Source organism: Diplotaxodon limnothrissa, linkage group LG20 (genome assembly GCF_057381915.1).
Source record: "Diplotaxodon limnothrissa isolate DT_005_m linkage group LG20, D_limnothrissa_male_GT1.1, whole genome shotgun sequence".
In the NCBI taxonomy this organism is placed as follows: Eukaryota; Metazoa; Chordata; class Actinopteri; order Cichliformes; family Cichlidae; genus Diplotaxodon; species Diplotaxodon limnothrissa.
Genome location: NC_140615.1, coordinates 2705962 through 2732874, shown reverse-complemented (window position 1 = coordinate 2732874; position 26913 = coordinate 2705962). Strand labels below are relative to the sequence as shown.

The 26913-nt window shown below is 43.1% G+C and overlaps 1 protein-coding gene across 1 annotated transcript; it reads right to left on the bottom strand.

Moving 5' to 3' along the window:
- Positions 1 to 13279: 13279 nt before the first annotated feature.
- LOC146610234 (protein Wnt-2b-A) lies at positions 13280 to 23224 on the bottom strand. Its single transcript, XM_085344674.1, has 5 exons — positions 23040 to 23224; positions 20308 to 20528; positions 17728 to 18005; positions 15867 to 16131; positions 13280 to 13509 (listed from the first exon to the last, which is right to left on the bottom strand). Exons 1-5 carry the CDS (start codon positions 23222 to 23224, stop codon positions 13280 to 13282), a joined length of 1179 nt encoding a protein of 392 aa, XP_085200800.1.
- Positions 23225 to 26913: the final 3689 nt, after the last annotated feature.

Genomic DNA, 26913 nt, shown 5'->3' with positions numbered 1-26913 from the left:
TGAGTTCAATAAACCTGAGCTTTACAGTATGCTCATTAGGGTTAGGTAAGCTTTTCTGGAAGATGTCGAGTTTGGTGGTTTATAAGAATTATTTGGTGTGTGTGTTTGTAAGTGTGTGCAAGCGTAGGAGGTGTCTACTGATGACACCAAAGGATTAGTGGAACAGGGGGGTCGGCTTTGTTTGACACAATCTTCTGAGCATCCCGACGTGTTTGTTTACTCTGATCAGTGTTTGTGTTGTGCACGCATCTGTCGTGTGTTTCTGTCAGCCTCCTATCCATCTACTTGACTACGTCTGTGACTGTGTTTGAAGCCAAATTCTGTAACAATGGCTCCGCCTTCCAGGCTGTCTTACTGTACCGTCTGACATCCATGTTCACCATCTTCCTGCCCGGTCAGCCGTGACCCCACATGAGCCAGACGCCCAGACAGCAGGACCTGTGCATGTTTCTGCTGTGCGTGTTGGAGGGAAACAGTGCCCCAGATAGCAGCGTGCATGTGTAAATGTTTATCAGTCGACATGTCAGCGCATTGTGTGTTTGTGTGCGTGTGTGTCAATGACCCAGAGAGACAGCAGGGCCAAGAAATGACTTAAATGGCCACAGCTGCATTTCCATGGCAACAGGGTGTTTTAATAGAGGAACATTATGGGCTAGAGCGCAGGGTAATGACCGCTTTGGCTGTCGGAATGCCTTGATCTTATCACCATGGCAAGAGGGGATGCTCCCACTTTCTGATGGTCTAATAGCCCCGGCTCTAATAGACAGGCAGACTGGGCCACTGGGGTCACCCGGAAACACAGACCTTCCCAAAACACTCACAAACCAGTAATGCTGCTTGACTTTGTCCGTCATTTGTTCTATATCTGGTTTAAGCGTCTACCTATTACAACGCTGTCTTCCTGAGAAATAGGCTGCATTTTGCAAGCGTATTTGTGATGGAAATGTAATCAAAAGGCGTTTCTTCCAGCAGACGAGAGGACGAAACAAGGGGATGGATGAGGAGAGAGCAGGAGATAAGAGCTTTGCTGAAAACCTGTTTGTATAAGAATGTCCTGTCACTGTTTTGGCACACACACACACACAAACACACTCATACTTGCTAACCCTCCCGAATCTCACACAGCTCGGCCGAGTATATACACGGACAAATCCCATAAGTCCATTTGAATACCACGACGGTCGTCTTCTAATCTGTTTGTTTGAAGCTTGTGATGAATCTACAGTTTTTCAGCGGACCCAGCACAGGCCTGATATCCACACTTATTTGTTCATGTTAAGGGTTGAGTTATTTCTCCACACAATTGGTTGGATGCCAGCAATGGAGTGTGTGTGTGTGTGTGTGTGTGTGTGTGTGTGTGAGAGAGAGAGAGAGAGAGAGAGAATGTGGCTCTTTATCTCACTCAATGAGTGAGTGGAGGTTGGTTGTAAGGCCATCTGTCCCTCTCAGACACCTAATCTGTCTCTGTCACTGTGCGCACACACACTTAAATGCTTGTACGTACCTATACAAATGAAATATCCTCTGCAGTGATGCTGCCTTTATTAGATGCACCATCGCTGGACTATATGGTGCTACCATAAATGACTATACAAACTAACACAAGTAAGCAGTTTTTCATTTGAATTTTGTTGTAATCAAATGAAAGTCTCTGTCCTTCATACTCTCAGACAGACGGTGCTCAGGGTGAGAGCTGTGCTTCTGCTGAAGTGTCCCATTGAGTTTGGTGAAGTGGACTTATCTCCTACCATCCCCTCTCGCATCACACTCACTACTGGATCCAGACAGGGCTGAGTGCCACACTGATCCTGCCCTCCTCACACCAGAGAGGCCTCTTTCTTCTGGGCTCGGTCCCACACTCAGACCCCCTCAACCTACCGCCGTCCTTACAGTTGTCGGAGTGCTGCATATCGCTAAAGGTAATGATCGTGTGTGTGTGTGAGGACTGGACAGTCGATGGTTGTGATAATGATGTCTGGAGATGCCAGATGATACTGTTTTTTTTCCTGACATGACAGTATACACACAGGGCCTGAGAGAGGCACGAAGGATCCTTGGTGCTATAGAAACCGGCCTTAGCAATCTATGCAGACTTTAGCAGATAACATTTATCAGACTATCTGAACATGGTCTGCTCTAAGATTCCCAACCAGGCCTCCAGTGCTTGCTTCTTGGGTAATTGCACACGTGGCATGCAGATTCCACTCATATTTGCAAAACAGATTGATTCATTTACACCAATTTTGCATTTTGGATTTTCATATTAATCACATAATAGGATTTGGATGTGCTGTGTCTGTGATTTTATTGGCCCCTTTCTTCTTACATATTGAGAAAGAGAAAGGGAAAGAGATTCAGTCAGTTCTAAAACCATCATATCCTACAGAAAATATGTGGCTCAAACAGATTTGATAACATTCAGTGAATGCCACAAAAATGCTCTTTATGCCATCCAGGATCCCTCTGATCTCTAATTTGTAAAATAAAATGTCAATCTTAAAAAAATAGAGGTCATATAAAGACTTGTAATGTACTTTCCTTTTAATCTTCCTCACTCTTGACTTGGTCTCCCTCTTTTCTTCCTGTCTAGCAGTTCCATCTTCAACATCCATGACTAATATACCCACTATCCCTGTTCTGCCCATATCCAAACCATCTCAGCTTTAACTTTCTTTCTTTGTCTCCAAACTGCTCAATCCTTTCCATTTGGGTCACTCCCAATAGAAATTTTAGCATTTTCAGCTCAGGCTCATGTCCTTTTGTTGGTGCCAATATCTCCAAAGTACGTAATTGAAGATCTCAGTACCTTCTGTCCTTGTGTCACAAATCCCCTCTGATACTTGTCTCCACTATTTCCACCCTGTCTGTCTCTCATTTTTACCTTTCTTGCGCTCTGTCCATTGACCCCAGGAAATGAAACTCATCCACCTTCACTTCCTCTGTTCTTTCCGTCTTCGCTCTCTTTCACCTGCTCCCTAATCTGACTACAGTTCATAATGTCATCTGCAAACATCACAGGATGCTCTTGCCTGACCTCATCTGTCACCATGTCAAACAAGGTGGGGCTCTGATCAGATCACTGATGTAATCCCACCCCCACCTTGAACCCATCTGTCACTCCTACTGCATACATCACCCCTGTCTCTCTGTCCTCATACATGTCCTGCACATACTTCTGTCCCACTCCTGGCAGTACCACAGCTCCTCTTTTGGCTCCCTATTATATGCTTTCTCTAGATCCACAAAGACAGAGTGCGACTCCTCCTTACCTTCTTTGTACGTCTCCATAAACACTCTCAAAGCAAGCATCACATCTCCAGTGCTATTTCTCAGCATGAAGCCACACTGCTACACGCTGATCGTCTGATTCATCGTCACCTCTCTCCCTAACTACCAGTAAACTTTTCCTCCAGGAAAAGTTTCTCAGGCTTCCTCTCACTCAGAGATTGTGTTAAACAACCTGGTTATTTAACCTAAGCATGAAAAATATTCTTACAAACAGCAGTGCGGGAGGTCCTTGCTCACAGGACAGACAAAAATAGCTGTTTGAAATACTGCAACTGTCCACCTTCACTCACCCCCCACACGCACACAGACTACAGTATATACAAACACTAAACCTCACATGTCAAATTAAACAAAGAAGATAAAAATTACTAAATTTAATAACAAATGCTATTTAATCTCATGACTTAATTTGTGTAAATCTCCACATGTGAAAAAGCTAACCTGGTTATAGAAAGTCAGGAAGTTACACAGCCCAGACAAAACAGCCTGGTTCCATGTAACCAAAGCAAGTTGTGTGTGCACAGTTTAGACAAACATGATAGTGCTGTCGAAACATGAAAAAATATTTTATTATTTGGTTAAAAAAAAGATTGTTAGTAATGTAGTCTGCTGTCAAATGTTGCTTAAGAATATAAATAAGCTGAGACAGGTTGTCGAACTGAAGAAGATTTGATCCGTCCATACACTTACTGACCTCTTTATTAGGTACAGCTTCAGGGTGGACGGCCTTTTGGCTTCAGAACCGTCTCGATTCTTCTTTGCATAGATTCAACAGGGCGCTGATTTTGGTCCACATTGACATAACAGCATCAAGCAGTTGCTGCAAACTTGTCAGCTGGTCATCCATGATGCAAACTCCCATTTAACCTCATCTCAAAAGTGCTGTTTTGGACAGTCACCAGCTCTCAGTTCAATAACTCAGTGTCCTGAACTCACTGACATGTTCAACAAACCAGTGTGAGATTATTTGAGCTTCTATCCTGCTAGAAGGAGTCGTTAGAAGATAGGTACACTGTAGTCATATAGGGATAGACATAGTCAGGTAACATTACTCGGGTAGGCTTAAACAATGTTCAGGTGGTAATATGGGGCCAAATTGTGGCAAGAAAACATCCCCTTATGGAATATCCCCCATGTGGTTTAGCTCATCTGATGTAGGATCGATGTGCTGTTCATTCAGAGATGCTCTTTTCCATACTTTGGAAGTGGTTATTTGAGTTACTCTCGCCTTTTAATCAATTGAAAGTAGTCCATTCACCTCTGACCTCTGGCATCAACAAAGACTTTTCACCCAGAGAACTGCTGCTCACTTTTTTTTGGACCTCTCTGTAAACCCTAGAGTCAGGTAGAGATGGCTAGAGATGTGAAAATCCCAGTAGATCAGCATTTTGTGAAATACTCAGACCAGCACATCTAGCACCAACAACAATTCAAAGTCACTTAAATCACTTTTCTTCCTAATTTTGACAGTGAGTTTGAACTTTAGCTTTTCATCTTGACCATGTCTTCATGCCTAAATGTGCTAAGTTGCTGCCATGTGGTTGGCTCATTAGATATTTGCATTAAAGACGGGTACCTAATGAAATCGGTATTAGCACTAACATCTGAAGCAGGAAGAGCTGCACCTACACCACACAACTGTTCTAACTTTGCTGCACAATATGCAGTTTTGCAGGTGTGTGGTGCTTTGTTAACTCCCCACCAGCGCTGGTTCTAACTTTTCAGTCTTTGCTTGCTGCACAGGTTATGCAAACAGTGTCTGGTAGTGTTTCCCACCACTGAATGCAATTTTTCCACTCGCAGTCTTAAAACAAGTTTTAATGTTAAGACTAGTAACTTTGAAGTGGCTGGTTGGTGAGGTTTTATGAGTTTTAAACTATGCCATGCAAGCTATTTTAAGCCATTAAACTAAACTCAGTTAGTCTAAGAGACTAACTGAGTTTAGAAAATGCATATTAATTATACGGGCTTTAAGCATTTTGTTTTTCATCCAGCTCACAGCAAATTAGCATACAGTAGCTCCCAAAACATCCCACTGGTTTGGTTTTGGGTTTTTTGAATAATGCTCAGATCGTATGTTGGAGCATGTCATTATTCAGAATGGATGAACATGGTTTCATGCCATAAACGTTAGTGTTTTGTTTTTATGATACATACAGAATGTTACTTTTAGGAAATTGTTTTTATGTCATTTTCATCCACATCTGAATTTAAAGAAACTATGCCTTGAATTAAATTATGTCTTTGAAGTAACCTGGCATTCTTTTCATTAAATCCAGTTGTAAGAAGCATTTACTCTATGCATAGTTAATTTATCAGTTTTTATTTTAAAGCATGGCTGCATGCCTCACTTTCTTCCTTCTGGTTGATTGTCTGGCACTGTATTTATTTGTCAAAATGCATTAGGCAATTTGTTGATTGACTGGCACTATAGAGTAGGAAATGTTAAGGTCTCACTCTCCCTTTCTCTGTTGAAACGATAGTGGTATATTGCAGCAGCTGGATATTCACATGGGGGGTAATTATGCGTTCACATTCTCCCAAACATTTCAAAGGCAAAGCCCTCTCAACATCACCTTTCACTTATACTGTGCAGTGCCATCAGACTGCATGTCCTTGGTGCTGTTGTTGTATGCGTTTTGGCTCTCTGTGTGGTAAACAGCTGTTGGTGTGTGCTTTAGTGCCTGATAAACACATTAGACTGTTGTTTACTCTCCTCTAAACTATCCCAGTTCAAACACTTGATAGATTTGGATCTCTTAGCCAGTAATGAAGATGTGAGTGCGCTTTATCTTAGCATTGTACAAAATCACGCTACCCTCTCGTGTTTAACACGTGCATGCATAAAAGTCATGTGCAGTTAACATCTATGCCTCTATGTTGCCAGAATGGAAAACGTTTCTGATATGTCTCAAATAATTTTCCAGCTTGCAGCTTTCTTTACCGTAATATCGAGGCGTCCATCATGCAGATGCCATAAATTCAATTCTATGACCCAGTTTTAGTGTTTGCATATAGCACATGTGTTTGAATAGAGCATCTGGTGATTTAGTGAACTTGCATGCTGCTGCACAGGTTTTGCAACTGTGAAACATATATGGAGGATAAGACGAAATGTTCTTTTAGATAATTTATCAGTTGCATGTAACACTGTGGGCATGGGTCTGTGCATGAACAATGTATATACAACACATTCATAAGTTCCATGTGTTATGCATGATGTATACTAACTATAGTGCTGCTGGCTGCTCCTACACTCTCTGCACGAGAGGAACAGTTTTCCATTCTGAGATGGATCAAAACAATGTCAGTAGTTGGCTGTAGTTACTGGAGAGAGATGTAGACACAATGGAGAATTGCCAAAAGAAGGTGTGGTGTGCCCCTGGGTGCAATTTAAAATACCACCACTCTTTCAGGCACTGGGGCACCAGTCACAACACAAAGCTTCTATTTTCCACCTAAACCTTTATCTGCAATAATGCAGGTTGTTGCACTGCGTTATGATGTCATCTTTTCCACACTGCTTTAGTTTTGAGTTGTGTTTTTTTTTAAATTTCCAAATAAACCACGAATGTTAATTTAGAACAACATTAAACTGATTCACTGTTTAGCAGTAAAACTACATCCTCTGATTTTCATTAATGTCAAATTATGAACAGTAACTTTAAAACCTCTCATCTGCTGCTGTGGTTCAGGATGAAATGCTAGATATATGAGATCAGGCTCCAGGTTTGGTCCGGCAGCATTAGGATTGAAGCTGGGTTAAGCTCGTGTGAAAGCTCTATTATACTTGATTGAATTATCTCCTTACACAGAGTGGGAGGCCAGAGCATAAACAAGTCACTCCGAACAGGCAGAGGGACAGATGAGTTTCCGTCAGTTGTTTTTGTTAGGCCAGCACTTTATTGTAAAACTGAAATGATATTGTTCCTGTGGCAGCTCTATGTAAATGTTTTGTGTGCAGTATTCCTCCATTTCATGCCGAGCGCTTGCTCTGTTTACCACTGTTTACTGAGCGATAGGGGCTACTGTACCGTGTCCTTGCTCCTGATCAACTGTCTCAATGTGGGTAGAAGGTGAAATCACGACAGGCGAAGCAGGGAGGCTTGCTGCTTCTGCAAATGGCTGTAGATGGAAAAGTAAAACAGACATAAAGCTAAAGATAATGTCAGGTTTCTGTAATTGTGTGTATGGACCGACTTCTGTGCCAATGCAAATTTACAGAGCGTTTGGGGAAAGAACACTGGATAAATGTGCACCTCCGAACACAAACAACAGCCTCCCACATTCCACATGGAGAGTGTTTGTTTGTGCGGTCAGAGTTTGGGATCCGTCACATGGCTGAAACTGTGTGTGTCTTCAGTGGTTTGTGTTTTTGAAGGTGAGGACGATTGGAGACTGACAGAGGGATGTTGACTCCAGTGACTCGACACATCTACACCACTCTCAGCATCAACAAACACACAGTTGTGAACGTGTTTGAGTACAGGTATACACTCCAGTGGATGCTTTTACTTTCTTGCCTCTTAACATTGTTATTGAGATCTTTTAAAACAGAGGTGTCCAACGTAAGGCCCAGGGGCCAGAATGGGCCCAGCAAAAACTCCAATCTCACCCACATGGACATTGATATTACACCAAAGTGATTAAGTAACATATAATCAATTAAATGAGGCGGAAAGTCATGTTTTTCCACTTTTGGCTATATAAATTTGTTTTTCACAATTCCACAGTAAAATAAATAAATAAATAGGAATTTTTCTGTGAATTAACAGAAACTTTTTATAATCACAGGACAGTAATTTCAGTCCTACTAACAAATGTTTCTCAGCTCAACCACGACATTGCACGATAAAGCATTTCTTTATCATGTAGAAAAGCTGGGATTATTGAAATTTCACTTCTTTTTATGAAAATTAGAAATCCCAGAGATTAAATGTGCAGTTAAACTACTTTACCTCAACAAAAAAGGGACTTTTACTAAGATCAGATTGGACGGTTTGTAACACTGGTAACACTAGATATTGTTCCCACTTCCAGAAGTCTGAGGAACAAGGATAGCTTTGTGGCACATCACATGCTAATTAGAAGCCGTGATTGTGTGTGCGCTCCAGGATCTATCTGTCAATGCCACTCAGGTAGCCATGCTATCACTGTTAGTGTCAGCATCAGTGTGAGTCAGCTGGTATCACTCATTGGTATCTGTATCTGTGAGGCCTACACCCTGACCCTGTATCTCTCCCATTTCCCACACCTCTGTCTTGCTTGTGTATTGTCAGCCTAAACCCCAGATTTCCTGGTATGTTGGTGGAATTTCGGCTATTTTTCCAGGTCACTGTTGTTTGTGCCTTGCGAGGTGTGTCTGTAAATCCCCACACAGGGAGGGAGATAAACACACTCTCACTGTCACACACATATACAAACCTCGTCACATTGCAGCCCACACCTTGTACGGTGAAGAATTCACCGCGACTAACTCTCTAACTGTCTGACTCCGGCTCAGCACTGAGCTCTCGCCTGTGTATTCTTCAAGCCAACACTAAGCTTGACTTCTGGCCCAGCAGTCAGGAGTTAAATCACGAATATATTAGTGATGACAAATTGATGATGGACCAGGTCAAACAAGCTTTCTGCTCTGGAAAATTCCTTTAGGTCCACTGACATATGCTTGTATGCGTCAGTTGGAGCAAATTGCAAAAGCAAGGGAAATATTGCATCTACAACAGTATGTGTGAATGAAAAAGTTTAGAGGAAAGGTTTTTTTGCCAGAATTGATTTGGCAAGCCTCTCAGACCAGTGTGTTGACTATAGTTTTGGCGTTGCACTGCTGTACCACAATGCTTTGCAGTCACTCAGCTACATGAGCGGCTGAGCAAAGGCAGCAGTTAGTGAAAAACTGGACAATTTGGGGGTTGGAGGGCAGTTGCAGTGGATCTCAGCAGATAAATCTTTAATGTCATAATCCCTTTTTCCACTTAAAGCACACATCAATTCATACTCGTGCTTTTTTCCTCCCTTTCTGTCTTTACACTCCTCAGGCAGGTCTCAGGAGGTCACGTAAATATTAGTTTGAGCTCCCTAACAAATCTGCACCTCCTGCTGCTCCCAAAGGCCCTCCAATCCAACAGTGTTTCTGCAAAGCTACACCGTGTAATACCTAATGGCTGACACCCACCACATCAAATAGAGGCAGAGCAAAAGAATAAAAGATGAGTGAAGGAGTTGACAAGAGTGAGCAGCTCACTGCAGGCCAGATTTAAATCCAGCAAAGCAGGTGTTCTCCTGAATAGCTTTACCTCATTGCTGGCCAGCCTGAGGAGAGCTTAGCTACATGAGCAAGCTCTTAATGTTTAGGAGGTGTCAACAGGCAGCAAATCGCTGCTGGTCATTCACAGTGCCAGAGCTTTTCTGTTAATACGCCTAAACTTTATGACCCCCGACCTTACTAGACTCACGTTAAACCTGAAAACAGGTCCTTCTGGCCTTGAGGCGTAAACTCATCCCACTGCACACACACACAAACACTTGTATGTTGCGATGCATTGGTCATGATCGGTGAGTGACACAGTAGGAAGGACCGCCAACACGCTGAGGGTTTTACCAGACAGGTGATAGGGTAGTTCAGGGAGCAGTGATGGGGTGCTATACAAGCGTGCAGGTACGTACATGTGAATATGTGTGCAAAACAGATCGCATGGCCGACACCCAGACCACCCCCAAGGTGGATCTCCGGCTAGATTCCCACCAACAGGACGCCTGTATCGGAGGTGGTCGAGGGAGGGGGGAGGTGGATGGAGGGCGGTCAAAGAGATGTGCCACACGGGGCGGGTAATGATGATGAATTGTGAGGAGCATAGTTTGGCTCAGATTAGGATCTGCTGATAAACATGCCCGCCAGCTCTCTGGGTAACCTTATACATTTCTTTCTCTCCTAAATCTACCAGTTTAAGTCAGCGTCTTCCTCCCCACTGTCATTAAAATCTCTCTTCCAGTGTAAGCTTAAGTTCTGCCTATGTACCTAGCATGAGTGTTCACGGATTTATATGTAACCGGAGTTCATTCTCTATTCTCAGAGTTGTTGTCATTTGGCTCCCAGAGCTCAGACTGACACGCATTACAGCCGGGGCATAAGGTTTATCAATCTTTTTAACTGTCAGTACTGAGACACAGGAGGAGTTTAGAGAGCAAGACAGAGAAAATATAGAGCAAGTGTTTAAAATGAAAAAACACTCAAAAATTTAGAAAATGTGAAAAAAAAAACTGTAAAAAAAAAAAGCGAGAGAGAGAAAAATCCAAAGACACTTACAGCAGCATTTTTCATTATACCAGTTTGAACGCTCTCCGCTTTTTAAAGAGAAAATGCAGAAAATTCAGCTCCATCTGAGCAGCGCTTGTACCTTGTGACTTTACCACAAAGCTCCTCTCAAAGCAGTGATCCAAGTCAGGCTACTTGGCCTTACGGGATTAACGGATAACTTTGATTTACTACAGCCTAGATTTTATGTTACAGCTTTGGCCATTGTTTGTATTGATTTTGATAATAGCCCACTAAGTTAATTGCTGAGAACTGGAAACATGGCAAGCGCTGCTACAACAGGGGAAAAGGGGGGGCTTCTTTATTTGGAAGTCAGAACACGCTGGCACACCTGTAATGTCAGTAATCATGAAATAATTCCTCGCTGTACTGGAAAACCAACCACCTCCAAAAACTTTCCTCGAGATGAGCGGTGCAGTCTCTAAAATGTGACGGATCTTTGCAAAATTGTGTCCTACTTTTGGTTTGTTTACTTTGGCTATTCTGCATCTTACTGTTTGTGTTAGTTAAGCTACCCAATTTAAAAAAATCCTAAATGCAGCAGTTAATTTAGTGAGTAATCCTAACCTACTGTGCCAGTAACCAAACAGGAAAGGATCTAAGCTGACCAAGAAAATGATGTATCCTTTAAACCCTCTGTGTTGTTTGATGCTTTATTTGTCCCCTCAGTTAGTACAGCCTCCCTCTTCTCTTCCTGCTGCCTGCCAGCAGCAAAGAGTAATGGTTTGCCTGTCATACTCTTGAACTGGAATGCTCCCAGCCTGGCATCCAGGACACAGATAGACTCTGCCACCGGACGCTGGCACTAGAATAGTCTCAGTGACTGGAATGGCTTGATAAAATTACCCTAAGGGACAATAAAGCTTATCTTATCTAATGATATTGGCCTCCCATGGCTATTAAAAGACCACTGTGGTCTCCAGACCACAGCCTGCAGATGCAGAGAGCCCAGAGATGATCTCTCCGGGCTGAGGAGAAGAACGGATGGTTTCTGAAACAGCTTCAGGTATTACAACCTTGCATCAAAAAATTGTAATAAGACAAATTTTAGCTGTGGTGAAGAAGCAGCAGTTCAAAGCTTTATCTGTCAGGTCTTTTTGTTCTTGTATGTGATATCCCGTACATCTTATCGGGAGTCTCTGGACTCTCTAATATAACTGAGACTGAACTGGACAGAGTCTGGGGAGCTGAGGGGGCTGAAGCAAAGAAGATTGCTGGAAAAGTATTCCCTTTGATAAGCCGGCCAAGAAGCCTTTGATTAAATGTGGTCCCAGCAGGAGCCCACACTAGGTCCTCTGTGGCACAACCATGTCCAATCACCAGCTATCAACAGCCCCGGGTAATTACAGCCATCTAGTCATTAGCCTGGGACCCACCTGGAATTCCACATAGCGCAGGGTGGGATAGGGCCAGCAGGGGTTGGGGTTTAAGCTGGGCCTTTAATCAAACACTTCCCTCCCCTTGACTGATATCACACACCCTCCCCAACCCACACAGAATCAGCCTTTGTACTGACATAGATTGCATTATTAGTGCTCCATTGTGTGTGTGTGTGTGTGTGTGTGTGTGTGTGTGTGTGTGTGTGTGTGTGTGTGTGTGTGTGTGCAATAACACGGCACGTTATGACAGCATGTAATGTTTACAGACTGGCTCTGCAGCCTCAATATGCTCATCTGAACAAAAAACCAGGATTCCAGTGTCAGACTAATGCACCATATATTTCATATGAACATCTGCTTAGATAAGGCAATATACACAATGTTATACAAGCAAGATGAAGAGCAAAGAAGTGAAATCTGTCTGATGTTATGGTTTGGTGTGACTGAACAGCCATCAAGGCCTCGGTTTTCTTCATCTTCTTCTCAGCAGCAAGCTGAAAACTGGAGCACACCAGATAATCACAGTAATGGGAGTGCTCTTCTCTCTCCTTTTGTCAGCCAATGTAGTGCAGCGTCTTCCTCGAAAGAGAAACCAAACAGCACTTTACAGCTTAAATAAATCGCTTTAAACAGCTTTTTTTCCTTCTTCTTCTGTTTTTTTGTTTTCGCAGTCGCATTCAAAGTTCCAATAACACAATGTCTGTGTCTCCGTCGTCTGTTAGTCCTCTGTTTGGACTGCTTGGCCGCACACAGCCAAACTTACACTCAGATGTCCACTCAAATTGCACTTACCAAGTCCAACCTAGTATTCTTTTTTTCGTTTTCTTTTTTAGGTAAAAGTGTGTTTCCCCCAAAACGAAGCAACGTTATGTGAGTATATGATGTTGTTGTAATAATACTGGATATGTCTGAAGGCTCAGTTAATGTCAAAATTCGTCTTTAAAGCATCATGAAAGCAGCAAACCATTTCAACCCAACAACTGAGTCTTCAGTGAAAGCCTAACCCACCTGAACCCCAAAGGTGGTATCACTGTTCATCTGATCCCAGCAGTTCAGTCTCAGGGCCTTTCACAAACAGGGGCTAATGGGTATTAATTCATATTGACGGGTACTGAATTCTAGTGCTTTCACAGAGACGGGGAGAAAAGCCATGCATTGAGTCGAGGTTGCGGGAAAGGGGAAGGCGGAGATCCAGAGCACTTTTGGACAAACTTTCCCAGAATGCCGTGTTCCACAGGATATCCTGCACAGGGGAAAGGGGCGGGGTTGCTTTGCAGGGAGCGTAGGGGGCGTGTCCTCAGGTCTGGTCCAGCCATTCAGCTCGTTTGGGAGCCTTGCACGTGTGTATGTCTACAGCTTCCTCACAGTCCTTACACTCCACAGAGCAGCACCACTTGAACTTGCACTCGCACTTGGTGATTTGCTTGACTCTCGTGGTGTCGTAGCCACGCCCACAGCACATGACCTCACAGCCGTCTGTGCCGCGCGATGTCTTATTGCAGACCCGTCCGGCTGTGCCCAGGGAACCTGCAACAGAATGGCAAAACAGAATTTACTGGTCCCGTTTCACTTCTCTGCTACTTACTCAGCTCTAAACACAAGGCTGATATCGATAGAGTCACGCTGATGATTTACAGGTCTCAACTTGTGCATAAAATACCATACACTAAAAGTGTTCTGAATTATTTAGATTGATCATAATTCAGTCATCCTTATCTACACTCTTTTTTGTCTTCCCCTCCTATTTTCATATCTGAAATTCATCTGGTCGCAACATGGCTGCATTTACGCATTGGCTCCTTTTGTTAGTAGCTGTCAGCAGAAGTAAAACCTAATTTCCTAAAAAGTTAAGACATTGTGTATGTTTTTTTAATGAATACATAATTTAGAGCTTATAAAATATATATATATATATATAAAAGAATATTGCAGGTTTTTGAGTAACATAGGCTGCTGTCCAAATTAAGTCTTTTTCAGGCAATGACTTGCTTATTTCAGGAAGACAACAGCAAACCACATCCTGCATGTATTACTGCAGCACGGCCCCACCAGGCTGCCTGCAGTGCAGAAAACATTCAGCGCATTATAAAATGATGCAAAGGAGGCCTTGATATCTAACAAGAATGGGAAAACATTTTAGATCTGCAGCAGTCTGCTTAGCTCCCAAACATTTACAGTGTTGCTAGAAGAAGAGGTGAAATAACACAGTGGTAAACATGACTCTTATCCAGGTTGTTTTTAAATATATTGCAAACATAAAATTAAACCTTTAGCATCTTGGTTTTTTTTTTGGTTTTTTTAAAAAAAGAGACATTTCTCAAGCACACACAGTTTAGCACACCCAGCAGCCCTCTCGCCAGATACTTTCCATCAGGTGGCAAGACATAACGAGACCGAGACAACGGGGAAAAACATTAGGAAGAGCATGTAGCAGTTAGGTCACGTCTCCCGATGGCTGACCAATCACCTGCCAAAGCAAACTGTCTTTGGGAAGTATAAAGAGGATGAAAATTGTGCCATAGAAGGTATGAAGTGATTCTGGCACAAGGATAAACACGGAGGCAAGCAGGTAACGTCAGCCCTGCAGGAGCACACCTGGATCCAATGTGTTGAACATCTGATAAATATCTTTGTCTTGTTTTTCAAGCAACCAAAATCTTTATTAGAAACGTGGCTGCGCAACAAAGAGGCAGAGCTGCATGTCTGAATTATAAAACAAAAATGAAATACAATAAGATATGATCAGAAGATAGGTACTCTGGCTGCTAAAAACAGAAATATGTAAGTACAACAATTTACTTTTTTTAAAAATTCACCATCTTTAAGTACGTCCCATAAACACGTTTATCTTTGCCTTTGCAATCACTGTAATACAAATAATAATCTTTTTTTTAATTTCTGCAACAGAAGTCAGAGGTTTGATCAGTGCAACGTGTTGGCCAATAGTGAATGTATCGTAGCGTTGCCGTTTCATATCGTCTGTGTCTTATGTGAAAGTCACCCCAAACGAGATTAGCGCTCATGTTTGGTGTGAGAAGCTCCCTGTTTGAACTGCTACCTATCACAACAAGCTGCCCGTAGAACAACAAACCCACACACACAACTATGCGGTGTTGGTAGAGTGGCCTATAGTTACACTGCCTTTCCCAAGCCACTGCTCCCTTTGAAGCCACCCTATGTGTGTGTATGGGTGTGTGTGTGCGGGTTAAATGGACAGTGGAGCGTGACAGACAGACAGGCTCTCACACTCTGAGGCCCACTTTGGCCTCCAGCTATGCTTAGTTCAGACAGACAGAGAGGGAGAGAGACTGTGACAGACAGAAATTAAATTAGCTGCTTGTGTCCCTAGGCTGTGGATTCCACTGGGAAGGTGAGAAAGAGGGGGAGGACAGATGAGGGGCAAAGGAAAAGGCAGACAAAGGGAGCAAGGGTGAGGGAGAACTGGGAAGAGCTTCTCGGTGATGCGGGCATTGATGTCAGTGCCCCAAAAACTGTCTGATAGTAATGCATCCATCAAAGAGCCAATCAGAAACGGACATAAATGATCAGGTGCATTGTGCAAAGGTTGATGAAGACATCCCCGGACCATGGGGTCATGTGTATATGTGTGTGTGCGTTGACAGAGACTGACAGAGGTCAGGTGGTCACGGCCGTCAACGGCTGTTTCCCCAGGGTACAAGGATATTAGCTTCCACAGACATCACACAGGCTGTGTTATCTGACTACCATTACACACACACACACACGGACACACACAAACACACTAGTCATGCATGAGTATACACACAGCATACACATAACACCACTAAAACATAACACAGTCGGGGCAATCCATCAACATCCATGAGAAAATGCTTCCCCGTCTTTCAGTTCTGCCGTCTTACCTGCTGCTTTGTCCTGCAGGCAGTAATCCGGGGAGCTCTCAAAGTACACCAGGTCATTTTTGGTAGGCTTCCTGAAGTCCTTGTTAGCTACAGTGAGACCTGTCCCATCTTGATTCATCATCACCTCGATAGCCCCGTTGTATTTTCTCCTCAGGTAGTCACCCGTCTTCCTGAAGTCTGACATAGCATTCCAGCATGTCCGTAGCGTACAAGAGCCGCTCACTCCGTGACATTTACACTCCAGCTTCATGAAGCGCTTCACCGCCTAAGTGAAGGAGATTTTGCAAATTCTCAGAATGCAGCACCACTGCAGGATTTTTTATTTATAATTTTCTTTTATGCAAATTATGACATATTTCCTCATTAAATGCACCTCTTACTACACCCAATGTCTTGTGGGTAGTTTTCGCTTTGTTAGCTCAGATTTTGAGTTAATTAGCTTGTTTTTTACTGAATTTCCCAACGTCACTGCCATCAGCAAATTACCATGGGGCTGGATGCCATTTCCAGAAAGAGATGTTCTACTGAATTTTGTAATGAATCCGATTCACATCGGATTAGAATTAAAGACAACACCGTTTTCATCTCTGCCTAGATGGTTTCTACGGTGGCCCTGAGAGGTCAACCACACTGCAATTTAAGAAAAAAACAGCAAAAACACACAAAACACAATGGAAGTGTTTTTGAGAGACATTAATGTGACGAAACAGCTGCAGAAGTGACAAAAACCAAAACATGTGAAGGATCGCACTGAGACAGAATGTTTGGAGTAGTGAGGGAGAAAAAGAAATGCAGGGTAACGTGTGTTTTATTCACTAGACTCTAATAAGACTGTGTGTAAATGTTATACAATTATTGATTTGTTGTTGTGCTCTTCCAGATTATATAAGATGTCAAAATCTTAATCTGGAACACCCCCACCAACCCTAAGTCCCAACAGTCCAAGTGAATGTAAACAGTACTAAAACTCTAAAACTTGCAACTGTTGTGTATTTGTGAGTTGCTAAATAAGCCATACACAGAGCACTGACCAGGCTCTATGCATGAAGGTGCTGCAGCCGTGCTTTTAAGTGGAAAAGAGCAAATATGCTGCATTGCTGGCTGTACATGACTGGTTCTATCCTGCTAATAACCAAAACAAATCCTGTTTTCACTTTTAAGACTTTACCACGGGGCGCTCGTGGCTCAAGAGTTGGGAGTTTGCCTTGTAATCGGAAGGTCGCCGGTTCGAGCCCCGGCTCGTTCAGTCTCGGTCGTTGTGTCCTTGGGCAAGACGCTTCACCTATCGCCTACTGGTGTTGGCCAGAAGGGCCGATGGCGCGATATGGCAGCCTCGCCTCTGTCAGTCTGCTCCAGGGCAGCTGTGGCTACAACTGTAGCTGCCTCCACCAGTGTGTGAATGTGTGTGTGCTTTGGGGTCCCTAGGGGGGACTAGTAAAAGCTCTATACAAATACAGGCCATTTACCATTAGCGCTGTAACGCGCTAACTCGGGAGTGAAGTCACTCCTGAATTCTGACATGCAAGTTCTGAGTTCCCTCTTTGGGTTGTTTTTGTGAGATTTTTTTTCCATTGTGTTTTATTGAACTTTAATATGTTTATTTGTGCTTTTGCAGCATTTTTCTATTTTGCTCCTGTTTTCTTAATCAGCAGTGTTTTTAACCTTTCAGGGCCACCATAGTTTTCACATGTAGATTCAGTAACAATGTAACTGTGAAAGCCACTGATGATTATCCAGTTCGCGAATATAAAACTGAAAGTGTCTGTTTGCTTTTAAATGTTGTTAAATGTACGCTTGAAACATCCACATCAGGGGTTCCTTATGTTCAGTGTGTCTCAATGCATAGCAGTCACACACTTACTGTTCTGCCACAGCGGTTGTTGTGTAGGTTCATGAGTGCCCGAGCATCTCGGACCGTTCTCTCTTTGGCATCTATGAAGGTTTTGGAAAATTTTATCCCGTAGTTGATGTTATCGCTACAGCCACCCCAGTCAAATTCTCCTCTATCGTCTTTATCTCGTCCGCGTTTGTGTGGGTCGCAGTTGCACGTCCTCAGCTCCCCCTGGCTGCAGGCTCGAGTGAGCGCGTAGACTACTCCTGCTGAGGAGATGGCATAGACGAATGCTGCTTCACGGCTGCCTGAGAGTAAAAGCAGAAAAGCCAAATGAGAAACAGAGGTTAGATGGGGGTAGAGGTTAGAATAACATAATCCGTTTCTGAATATGGAAACTGCAGTTACTCATACCATGCCATGCAATAGATTCTCTGAGTTCCAAAGACTTTGCAGCCCACATGTTATCATGCATACACAAATATACATAATGCTATGACAGGGCCTAGGTATGAGGACACTGAAGGTGCAGCTGACAGGGCATATCAGGCTTGAAGTAGAGTATACACCAGCTCTGTTTAAATATTATCATGGAAATAATCCTAGCTGTGGGGCTCTCCTCTGCTCACATAAATTGTTTGAATACAGACACAGTGATACCCCATTAATCAGCGCCAGGGTGATGTCATGACAGCATTATCTACCATTGCTCTGCTCATCTGTTCTTTTCTGGTCTCTTTCGTTCTTTAGAATATGACTCATCTTTTGTTTGGCCAAAGACACAGAGAGAATTAGATATAGTGTTTGGTCACAGTTGCTTTTTGCAGCACCTCCGGGAATGAACAATCCAAAAAACATGGCAGCAAGAGGCAAGGAGCTTCTTCATTTTTAGACAGTTTATCGACGGGATAAAAACCATTTTTATTTGGTGTCTCTGTGCTCAAAGTTCAAAGCAAACGGGAGAACCTGAAGTGAAACTGAAATGAGGTCGTTAATCTCTATTTTTAAAACTGGCTGCTAGTGAATTTCACAAGCAATAACTTGGCTATTTGGTCTGTCAGTTTGCCCAGGTCAGGATATTTAAACAGAAATTAGCCATGAAAGTCGATAAAGATAAAAGCCCTAATGATTTCACAATCTCGCCCTGAGAAAACAAGTGGCATTTAACAGAAATCCAAAAATCATTAGTTGGATGGACTCAGTGAGCATCATCTTAGAACATTCAGCTCCTGGAAGTATAAACCGTAATTGAGACATCTGCATTTTGATCCAACGCACTCAGGCTAGAAAAGCGCTCAGGTTTATTTCTCATGTTCATGTTTGATTTGCACTTCATATCTTTAGCTGAACCACCGCGTGCGCCCTCCTTTTAAAGATGCTTGCATTTGTCTGATAACCTGGAAGAAGCTAGGATACAGTAATGCTGACTGCATTCATCAGAAGCGCTTTTGCATTTCAAGCTTTTAGCACCTAGCTGCATTAGTGAAGCGAGACCTTCTTCTCAAAATGTGTCAAAGGATTAAGTTTCACGAAATGAAAATACCAGCACTTTAGCTAACTAAGGGTGGGACACTTCACATTCACCCTGCTCCTGAAGAGTTTGTGCGATCCAACCTGCATGCTCTGTATTCACTGGAGTGTCCCATTTCGTCTGTGAGGAGATGGGGGCAGTGGGGGTGGGGCGGGGTTGTATGTGGGAGAGGGCTGGGGAGGGCACTGCTGGTCATCTTTCAAACCTGCGATGTTTGTCTGACAGTGAGAATATCTCTCTAAATATTTACATCTACATTACTGTTTATTCCTCTCCACCCCACACACACATGCAGCCTTTATCTCCATATCTGCTACTTTTTGTTCCATGCATCATCAGCCCCCACACATGCTTGGGATAGCAGTAGCAGGCCACGGAAAGTCAGTGATGTCAGAAACCGAGTTCGCGGAGACAAACATCTTTTCGTGCAACCTGCGCCCCGACACAACAGTGAGCAGCTGCTAATGGAGGATTTCCTTCTATGCAACAAAGTGAAACAAAAAGCATAATCCATGCATATAATTTGAAGGATTAGCATCACAGTGACACTCCTTGTACCTGTACCCATGCTACATTCAGAATGCAACAATAGTCATTTAGTGCTGAGAAAGCATTTGGGAAAGAAAATCATTATGAATAACGTATCATTTAATCTTCAATGCTAAATCACCAGGTGATTGTTCTCACTTGTAAAGGTCTTCAAGAGGATGAATTACACATCCGCTGCCTTAGAAAAATATGTATGGGACTGTGCCTGTGTGTATGCATGACTGTGCAGCAAAGTTGAAATTTCTGGCAGGGGCTGAAAAACCAAATGACGACAATTCCACGTCTTGATGTGTGTGTGTGTTTATTGATGAGGCATAAGCATTACAACAGTCCATTACTGACTGTAAACACGGCGTACTAGCATACGTAAAGTAGGAAAAGCAAGAGAGAACAAAGAGAAGTGAAAGAAAAGGAAGAAAAACTGAACGAGAAAGGTGAAAATGAGGATTCCCATAGTCACAGTCAGAGCTTGGCTTCACCCTCCATTCCCTCTGGCATCACATTTACTTTCCACACACACGCAGACTTACTCCTCAGCAGGACACGTCCAAAGACAGTGTGGTCACGGTCCAGTGTGCTGCAGTTCCATCGATGGTGTCTGAACTGGTGCTGGCACTCTCTGATCCACTCTTTGGTTCCCTCCCCAATTGCCTGCATGATGTCAGGGTGGCGTTGGCAAAGCTGCCGCTGCTTGTTCACCAGGCCAGGGATGTTGTCACAGATTACACGGGCACCGAGTGCGCCGATATACCTACGATAAACAAACAAACACATTTAGAGCTATTTCAAACTGAATCCACCATCCCCTGGCCATGCGTACTCAAGCAGGCAAGAGCGATTGATTATATATTGTAACTGATTGCTAAACCCTGGTGCCCTTATGAGAACATGTAGGCACAAGTGGAAAAACGCACCTATAGGTGGTGAGCAGCAGTTCCAGTCCTCTGTAAGTCAGAGTTCACTACACTTAACAGTTTAAGGTTTGCGAGTAGGAGGGGAGTGGAAACCATTTACTCCGCTCTCCAAATAAATAAGCACTTAACCTCTCCCCACAAGACCTGTGTGTGTACGTGTGTTTAAATGTTTCCCAAAGACATAGTTGAAATCATGCTGTCACAAATCAGAGCAGGACGTCTGGGGCCTCCAATAACCCTGTCAAACTAAGAACCCATTTACTCACTTTATTCCTCTCTGTCCTCTGCCTGATTGCTCTCATCTTGCTCACTGTTCCCCTGCATGCCTCTTGCAGTCTCTCTCCCTCGCCATAATAAAACAGACTTTTACAATGTCCTATCAAGATAAATGGTGCATTGAGATTGCCCAGAATAAACTCTAATTGTGATAGGCCTCTCGGTGTGTGTGCGTGAGCGCGAGACCTCTTGCAGCTTCGCAGTCACAAGGCTTTGGCGGTTCAGTGAGGAGAGGCCAGGGAGCCTGTAGCTGTGTGGCCATGTTTTATGAGGCCGGGCAAGAGGATGGAGACTGGAGACTCTACACTCCCCAGAGAGGGATTAGAGGGGAGGGAAAAAAGAACAGAGTGCTCATCAAAGGAAAGTGCCAGAGCAGCAATTCACACTTAATTTTCTCTCTTCGCTCTCGCCCTCTTTCTGAGAGTAAGGAGGACTTGTGGATTTTATAGGATAGTAAATCATTATCCACAGGTCTAAAGCAACTTGCTGCACTGTGGGTCACCAGAGGAAGACGACTGGGAGACATGGTGACACCGAGCTGGGCTCTGATTTTAAATGACACAGACAGAACTTGTAACTAATGCAAAAGAAAAAGAAAACAGACCAAGTAAATATGAAATTACTTTTCTTTTCTGTTACATATAAGGAACCCAAGTTAAACTTCTGATAGAGGCACGCACAAAGGATGAATGTCAGCAACACACACTCACATCTCTGTTTTATCGTCCCCTCCCAATTAATACAGCAAAGTCTTCATTTCGGATGAACATATACAGCAATTTTATTAAATCGAACATATTATTTTGCTCATTTCTGAAGTGGCTACAACAGCCCGTAACATTTTTGCTCCCACCCTAAGGTGGTACAGCTCCTGATCTGTCCATGTCACCACTCAGCAGCCATCCACCAAAAACAAACAAACAAATAAATCTATGAATAAATATAAGGAACAGTTAGAGGAAGCAGTATATCTCCTACACACTGAATCCCATCCAAAGTCAGTAATGCCAAGTCAAAGCCTCTACCCATAACTGCTTTCAATCTACACAAACTATTAGGCATTCCATCATCGCTACGCCTGCCCACACACAGACACTTCTCCTGTAAACACACTCACAGGCATGGACATTTTCACTTATGTTAGTGCGCAGGCACTGAGATATTTTTTAACCCGTTCGCCTACGCTCCGCGCGGCTGGTTTGGGTGGTGTTTTAGTGAAGTCATGTGTGTTTGTGAGTGGTACCTGGTGAATTAATGACTGCTGTGCCTCGTCCAATGCGGGCTCCAGCTGAGCCGAACACGCGCTCAGCCAACAGCGCCGACATAAATTACGTTTATCGCTCTATTATTATTCCAGCACACCGACACGAAGAAAAGGCATTTTAGAAGTTTGAACCTTACTCATGAACTCATACGATTTTCTTTTTCTTACTTTAACGTCCTGTCGTGCTCTTTGCTCATTTTCGAGTCAGTTGGAATTAAATTGGACGATGACAGAAAAGCGCATTAAGAGTTTTTCTTTACACTCACTACCTCGTAAAATCAGTCGTGAGCGCAATCTGTGGTGGCAGATATGCGACTACAACCCAGCACATTTAGATTCTGCATAAAATTTTCTAAACAAAAAAAGAAAAGAAAGGGAAAAAGAGAGTATTAAAATGTTGCCATCAGTTCCGATGAGAGAAGCACTGTCAGCTGTGCAGTGCGTCCGCGATAATAAATTAACTGATCCAAACCCTCATAACCGCCTTTTCTGTTCGCTGCTGGAAAATTAGCTGGAATGAAGGTTTTTGGGGGTTTTTGTTTCTTTTTTGCTTTCGGAAAAAAAGCGATTAAAATAATCTTCATAAGTTACAGTTGATCTCGCTTTGGATCCCTGAACAGTTTTCTAGGGAAAGAAAATAGAGCTGAGTTAAAGCTTCAGTTTCGTTAGAATAATCCGTTATATTTTGTGGGCATTTGTATTATTTAAAATCGTTATGCTGAATTATCATTAGCGTAATAATGATGATGATGTAGTAAATAAATCAGTGTAGCAGGTAGGCCAGTATGTGTGATGGATGCAGACTCACCACCATGAGGAGTCCACCCGAGGCGTCACAAGCAGCAGCAACAACAGACACGCGCAATAAATCCTCGAACTGGCACCGGCGTTCTGGCATGAAGAAGATCGGGGTGAGAGTCTAGCTCCCGCCGGCGAACCACAGCGCTGAATCTGAGCTGCACGGAGACTGGGAATCCTGTTTAACCCCAACATGACTTTTCCTCACTTTTTTTTTTTTTTAGCCCAAATGTACCAAAAAAGACCACAAAAAAAAAAATCAAATCTCAGAAGAAACTCCAAACTTCACTTGATATTGTGAGGTGTGAGAGTAGCCGTGCAGCAGGGAGGCCTCATTATCCAATGTTTGGCTTCATGGAGCGCGGCTGTCAGCAAAGAGAGGAGCGCGTTGTCGGTGCCATGTGCGCACCAGACTCTCCACTGAGAGCTTCTGGATGCCAACTGGAGGTTTACCTGGAGAGGCGAGCAACAAGTGTCGGTAGTTAGTTCCCGCACAAACACTTATCCTTGTTTTCGTTTTGTTTGTTTGTTTTGTTTTTAACTTGGTTCAGGGGCAAAAGTAGGGTCCGAATCAGCGCTGGAGCCAAGTGTTTTCAGACGAGAGACTGCGGTTCTGTCGGCTGTGTGCTGGGTCGGATGCTAGCACCGGATCTCTCCTTTATTAGTGCACGGTGGACAGTGTCCGAGCTGAGAGAGAGGGGGGAGAGAGAGAAAGAGAGAGAGACATGAGGGAGGGTTCGCGCTGATAGCTCCTCTCGCTCATTGGACAGAAGAAGGGGTTACAGAGTTTGACGAGGAAAGAGATATTAAAAAGGATGGAGAAAGGTGCGCGCGTGTGTGTGCGTACGTGTTGGGTGGAGGGGTGGTGATGATGCTGAGGTGGAGAGGGTCCTATTGTGCGCCGTTGATCCGTAACCACAGACAGAAATGATTATAACTAATGATTTGTTTTACAACCCTGTAAAATCAGATAATTCAATCCTAAAAATATTTTACTTTTTATTAAAGGAGTTTTCGATTTTAAAGACTATTTTTTTAAATGTTTTTCTATATATTTTTTAAAAAAAACACACATATTGTGTGTCAGTCATTAATAATTTTAGTGACCCAGTATTGTGCTGTTTCTTCTGTATCCTGTTGCTTATTATGCTGTTCCTGCCCTTTTCAAAAACTTCATTTTGAAAGATCGATCATAAAAGAGACTAAAATAAACCTCCAGCCCAGAAAAACGTTTATCAGATATTGTTATAAATTACAATGATTTGTAGGCTGATAAATAAATAAAGTAGTTCAGTGAGAGAAGTCATTATACATATTATTATATTACGCCTAAATATTTATGAAATCTGCTCCACTTAAAGCCGAGCAGAAGGAGAAAAACAGGGAATGTGCGATTAGAAGAACAGAGCCAAATCGTCCAGTGGAACAGCACTACGGCTTAAATACGAACCACATGTGTAAGTCAGAGAGTGCTGAGGCAGCGCTGGATACACACACACACACACACACACACACACACACACACACACACACACACACACACACACACACACACACACTGTGTCTGGAGTTTACCACTCTCACCTTCATCCCCATGTTTGTTTGTGCGTTCGTGTTGTCTTCAGGTTTTGGCCGTTGTCCTGTCATCCTCTCAAATCACTCCTGACAGATAAAAAGACCTCGGAAGCATCCAGAGATCTTTCACAAGCTCAAGAACCACTTCTTGACTTTTTGACATGCACAAATTCAGTTTTCATCAGCCGGAGCTGAACATTTGTAGGCCTCTGACGTTGGAAAATAGGAATACCGCAGTTGCTTCAGCTGACCCCATTAATTCTAGCAAACGCGTAAACAAATCGGGAAAAATCCCTGTCGGAATTGAAACTATTAGAATTAGCAATAGCTGCTGCAAAGTGTTACTTCTTCAAAAGCTTGAGAAAACAGTTCCCCGTGTTTATGCCAAAGCTGGTGTTAAAGCTAAGCTACTTTTGTAGACATTTGTATTTCTGCTTAGAGCTGGCCAGACAGGCAGCTACTGTCTTTGTTTTCAGAGAGAAGCACATGCACGACCAGACAGGGCAGAGTGGGTACAGGTTTGCGAGAGGCCGCGAGGTGAGGCAAAGAAGCTAAGCTCTGGAGAATATTTGTGCACTGCAGTTTAGCTCACAATTTTCTGCAAAATCAAAAGGTATTAGGGAAGCACAAACACGGCTGAGTTATGCTTTCCCTCCTGGGGCTGGAGCTGGAACAGACTTTCTCCCTCTCTTTCCCTCTCCCAGCCTGTGAACTTGACCCCAGCTTTCTCTTCATAAACAATAACAGAGTCAAGTGCCTCCTTGTCAGTTGGAAGAAAAGTTTGCCCTGATGTACGGGGTCCAATCTGGCAACCATCTCCTCAGAAGAGAAGTACTGAAGGGGGGTTGCTTTGTTTAAACGCTGAGGTGAAAGGGGGATAAAGGTGAGATTTACAGAGGCTGAAGGTTAGGACTAATCTAGTTAAATTATATTTCGATAAATTGTAATTGCTTGGGATTAATTTCCGATGGAAAAGTTGCTGCTGGAAAAAGGACTGGCTCGAATGGGAGACCTAGAGGCATGCAGTGAAGCTGGAAGAGGTATGTTGTTGGATGCCACCAGCCAGGCAGCCCAGGGATGAGCTCAGCGTGTATTCCCATCCCCTGGCAGGCTGCAGGAGGGAGAACAGCCTGTCGTCAGGCTTGGCAGATTCCCATTCTGATGGGACAGGTGGAAGAGAGACAAAGACGTACGGAAAAGCTGAGACATCTTCCAGACTGATACCAAGAACTCCATTCGAAACAGTGAAGTGACTCATTTGCTACAAGTCCAATTTTTTAATCATCTTGTCTAGATAAGTTTTTTGATCAGACATCTTTGTTGTCTGCGCGTTACACACGTGTTACAGTATTTGGAATGAATCCGTTTTGTGATTTTCAGGGTTTGGTTGGGTTTAGGCACAAAAGCAGCCTAATCAAGTGTTGTTAAAGAGCATAGTTTGAATTTGATTTTGAAGACATCTGATTTGGGTTAAAATGACGTCTTCACTAAGGTTTGGAGGCCGTTATCTTCATGGCTACAGTAATAAATACTTGGATAAAGTTAGGGATTAACCATCGTCATGTTGACTGTTAAATTGAAATGAGGAACAAGCAGCAGTCTTCTCTGTTTGTTGATCCATTCACGCACGCCAGCCTCTTCTCCACACAAGAACGTCACCTCACTTCCTCCTTTGCTCCCAGTAAAATTTGTACAGACGCATAACGGCACTCGCTGATGCGTTTAAAGACAATTTCCTTGTTTGCCTTCTCATAAAGCACTTTGAATACGTTATAACCTGGTTTCCCATCCAGAGAGCATCGTCCATGCTTCACGGAAAAGAGTTAGAAAAGAATATCCATGACCTTTGGGGATCTCAACATGTACTTCTGTTGTTTCATTTATTACAGACAATTGAACTGTGAACTACACAGTGATCCTCTTTCCTCTTCTAGCATAGCTTTTGAACAATCACCATCTCACGCAACTTGCTATTGGATCCTGTCAACGGGACATCGTAGCCTCTCCATTGGCTGAGTTGTCGCTCTATAGGCTGAGTTTTATTCAAATGGACCATATTGTTCAGCTCAGAGTGCATGAAGCTTCTGTTTATAATCATAATACTGATCATTTTAGATTATTTTACTGGAACTTGTCTTAATTTCTTGTAAAGTAAAGTAATATAAAGTAGGCATGGTGATAAGATGAACTAGCCTAGTTACCTGAGTAAACAACAATCATCCTGAAATCCTTTAGCATTATGTATAGATCTAATGAAAGGTCAGAATACTACCCACACTCTAAAAATATACAGTCCTAAAGGGACGGAC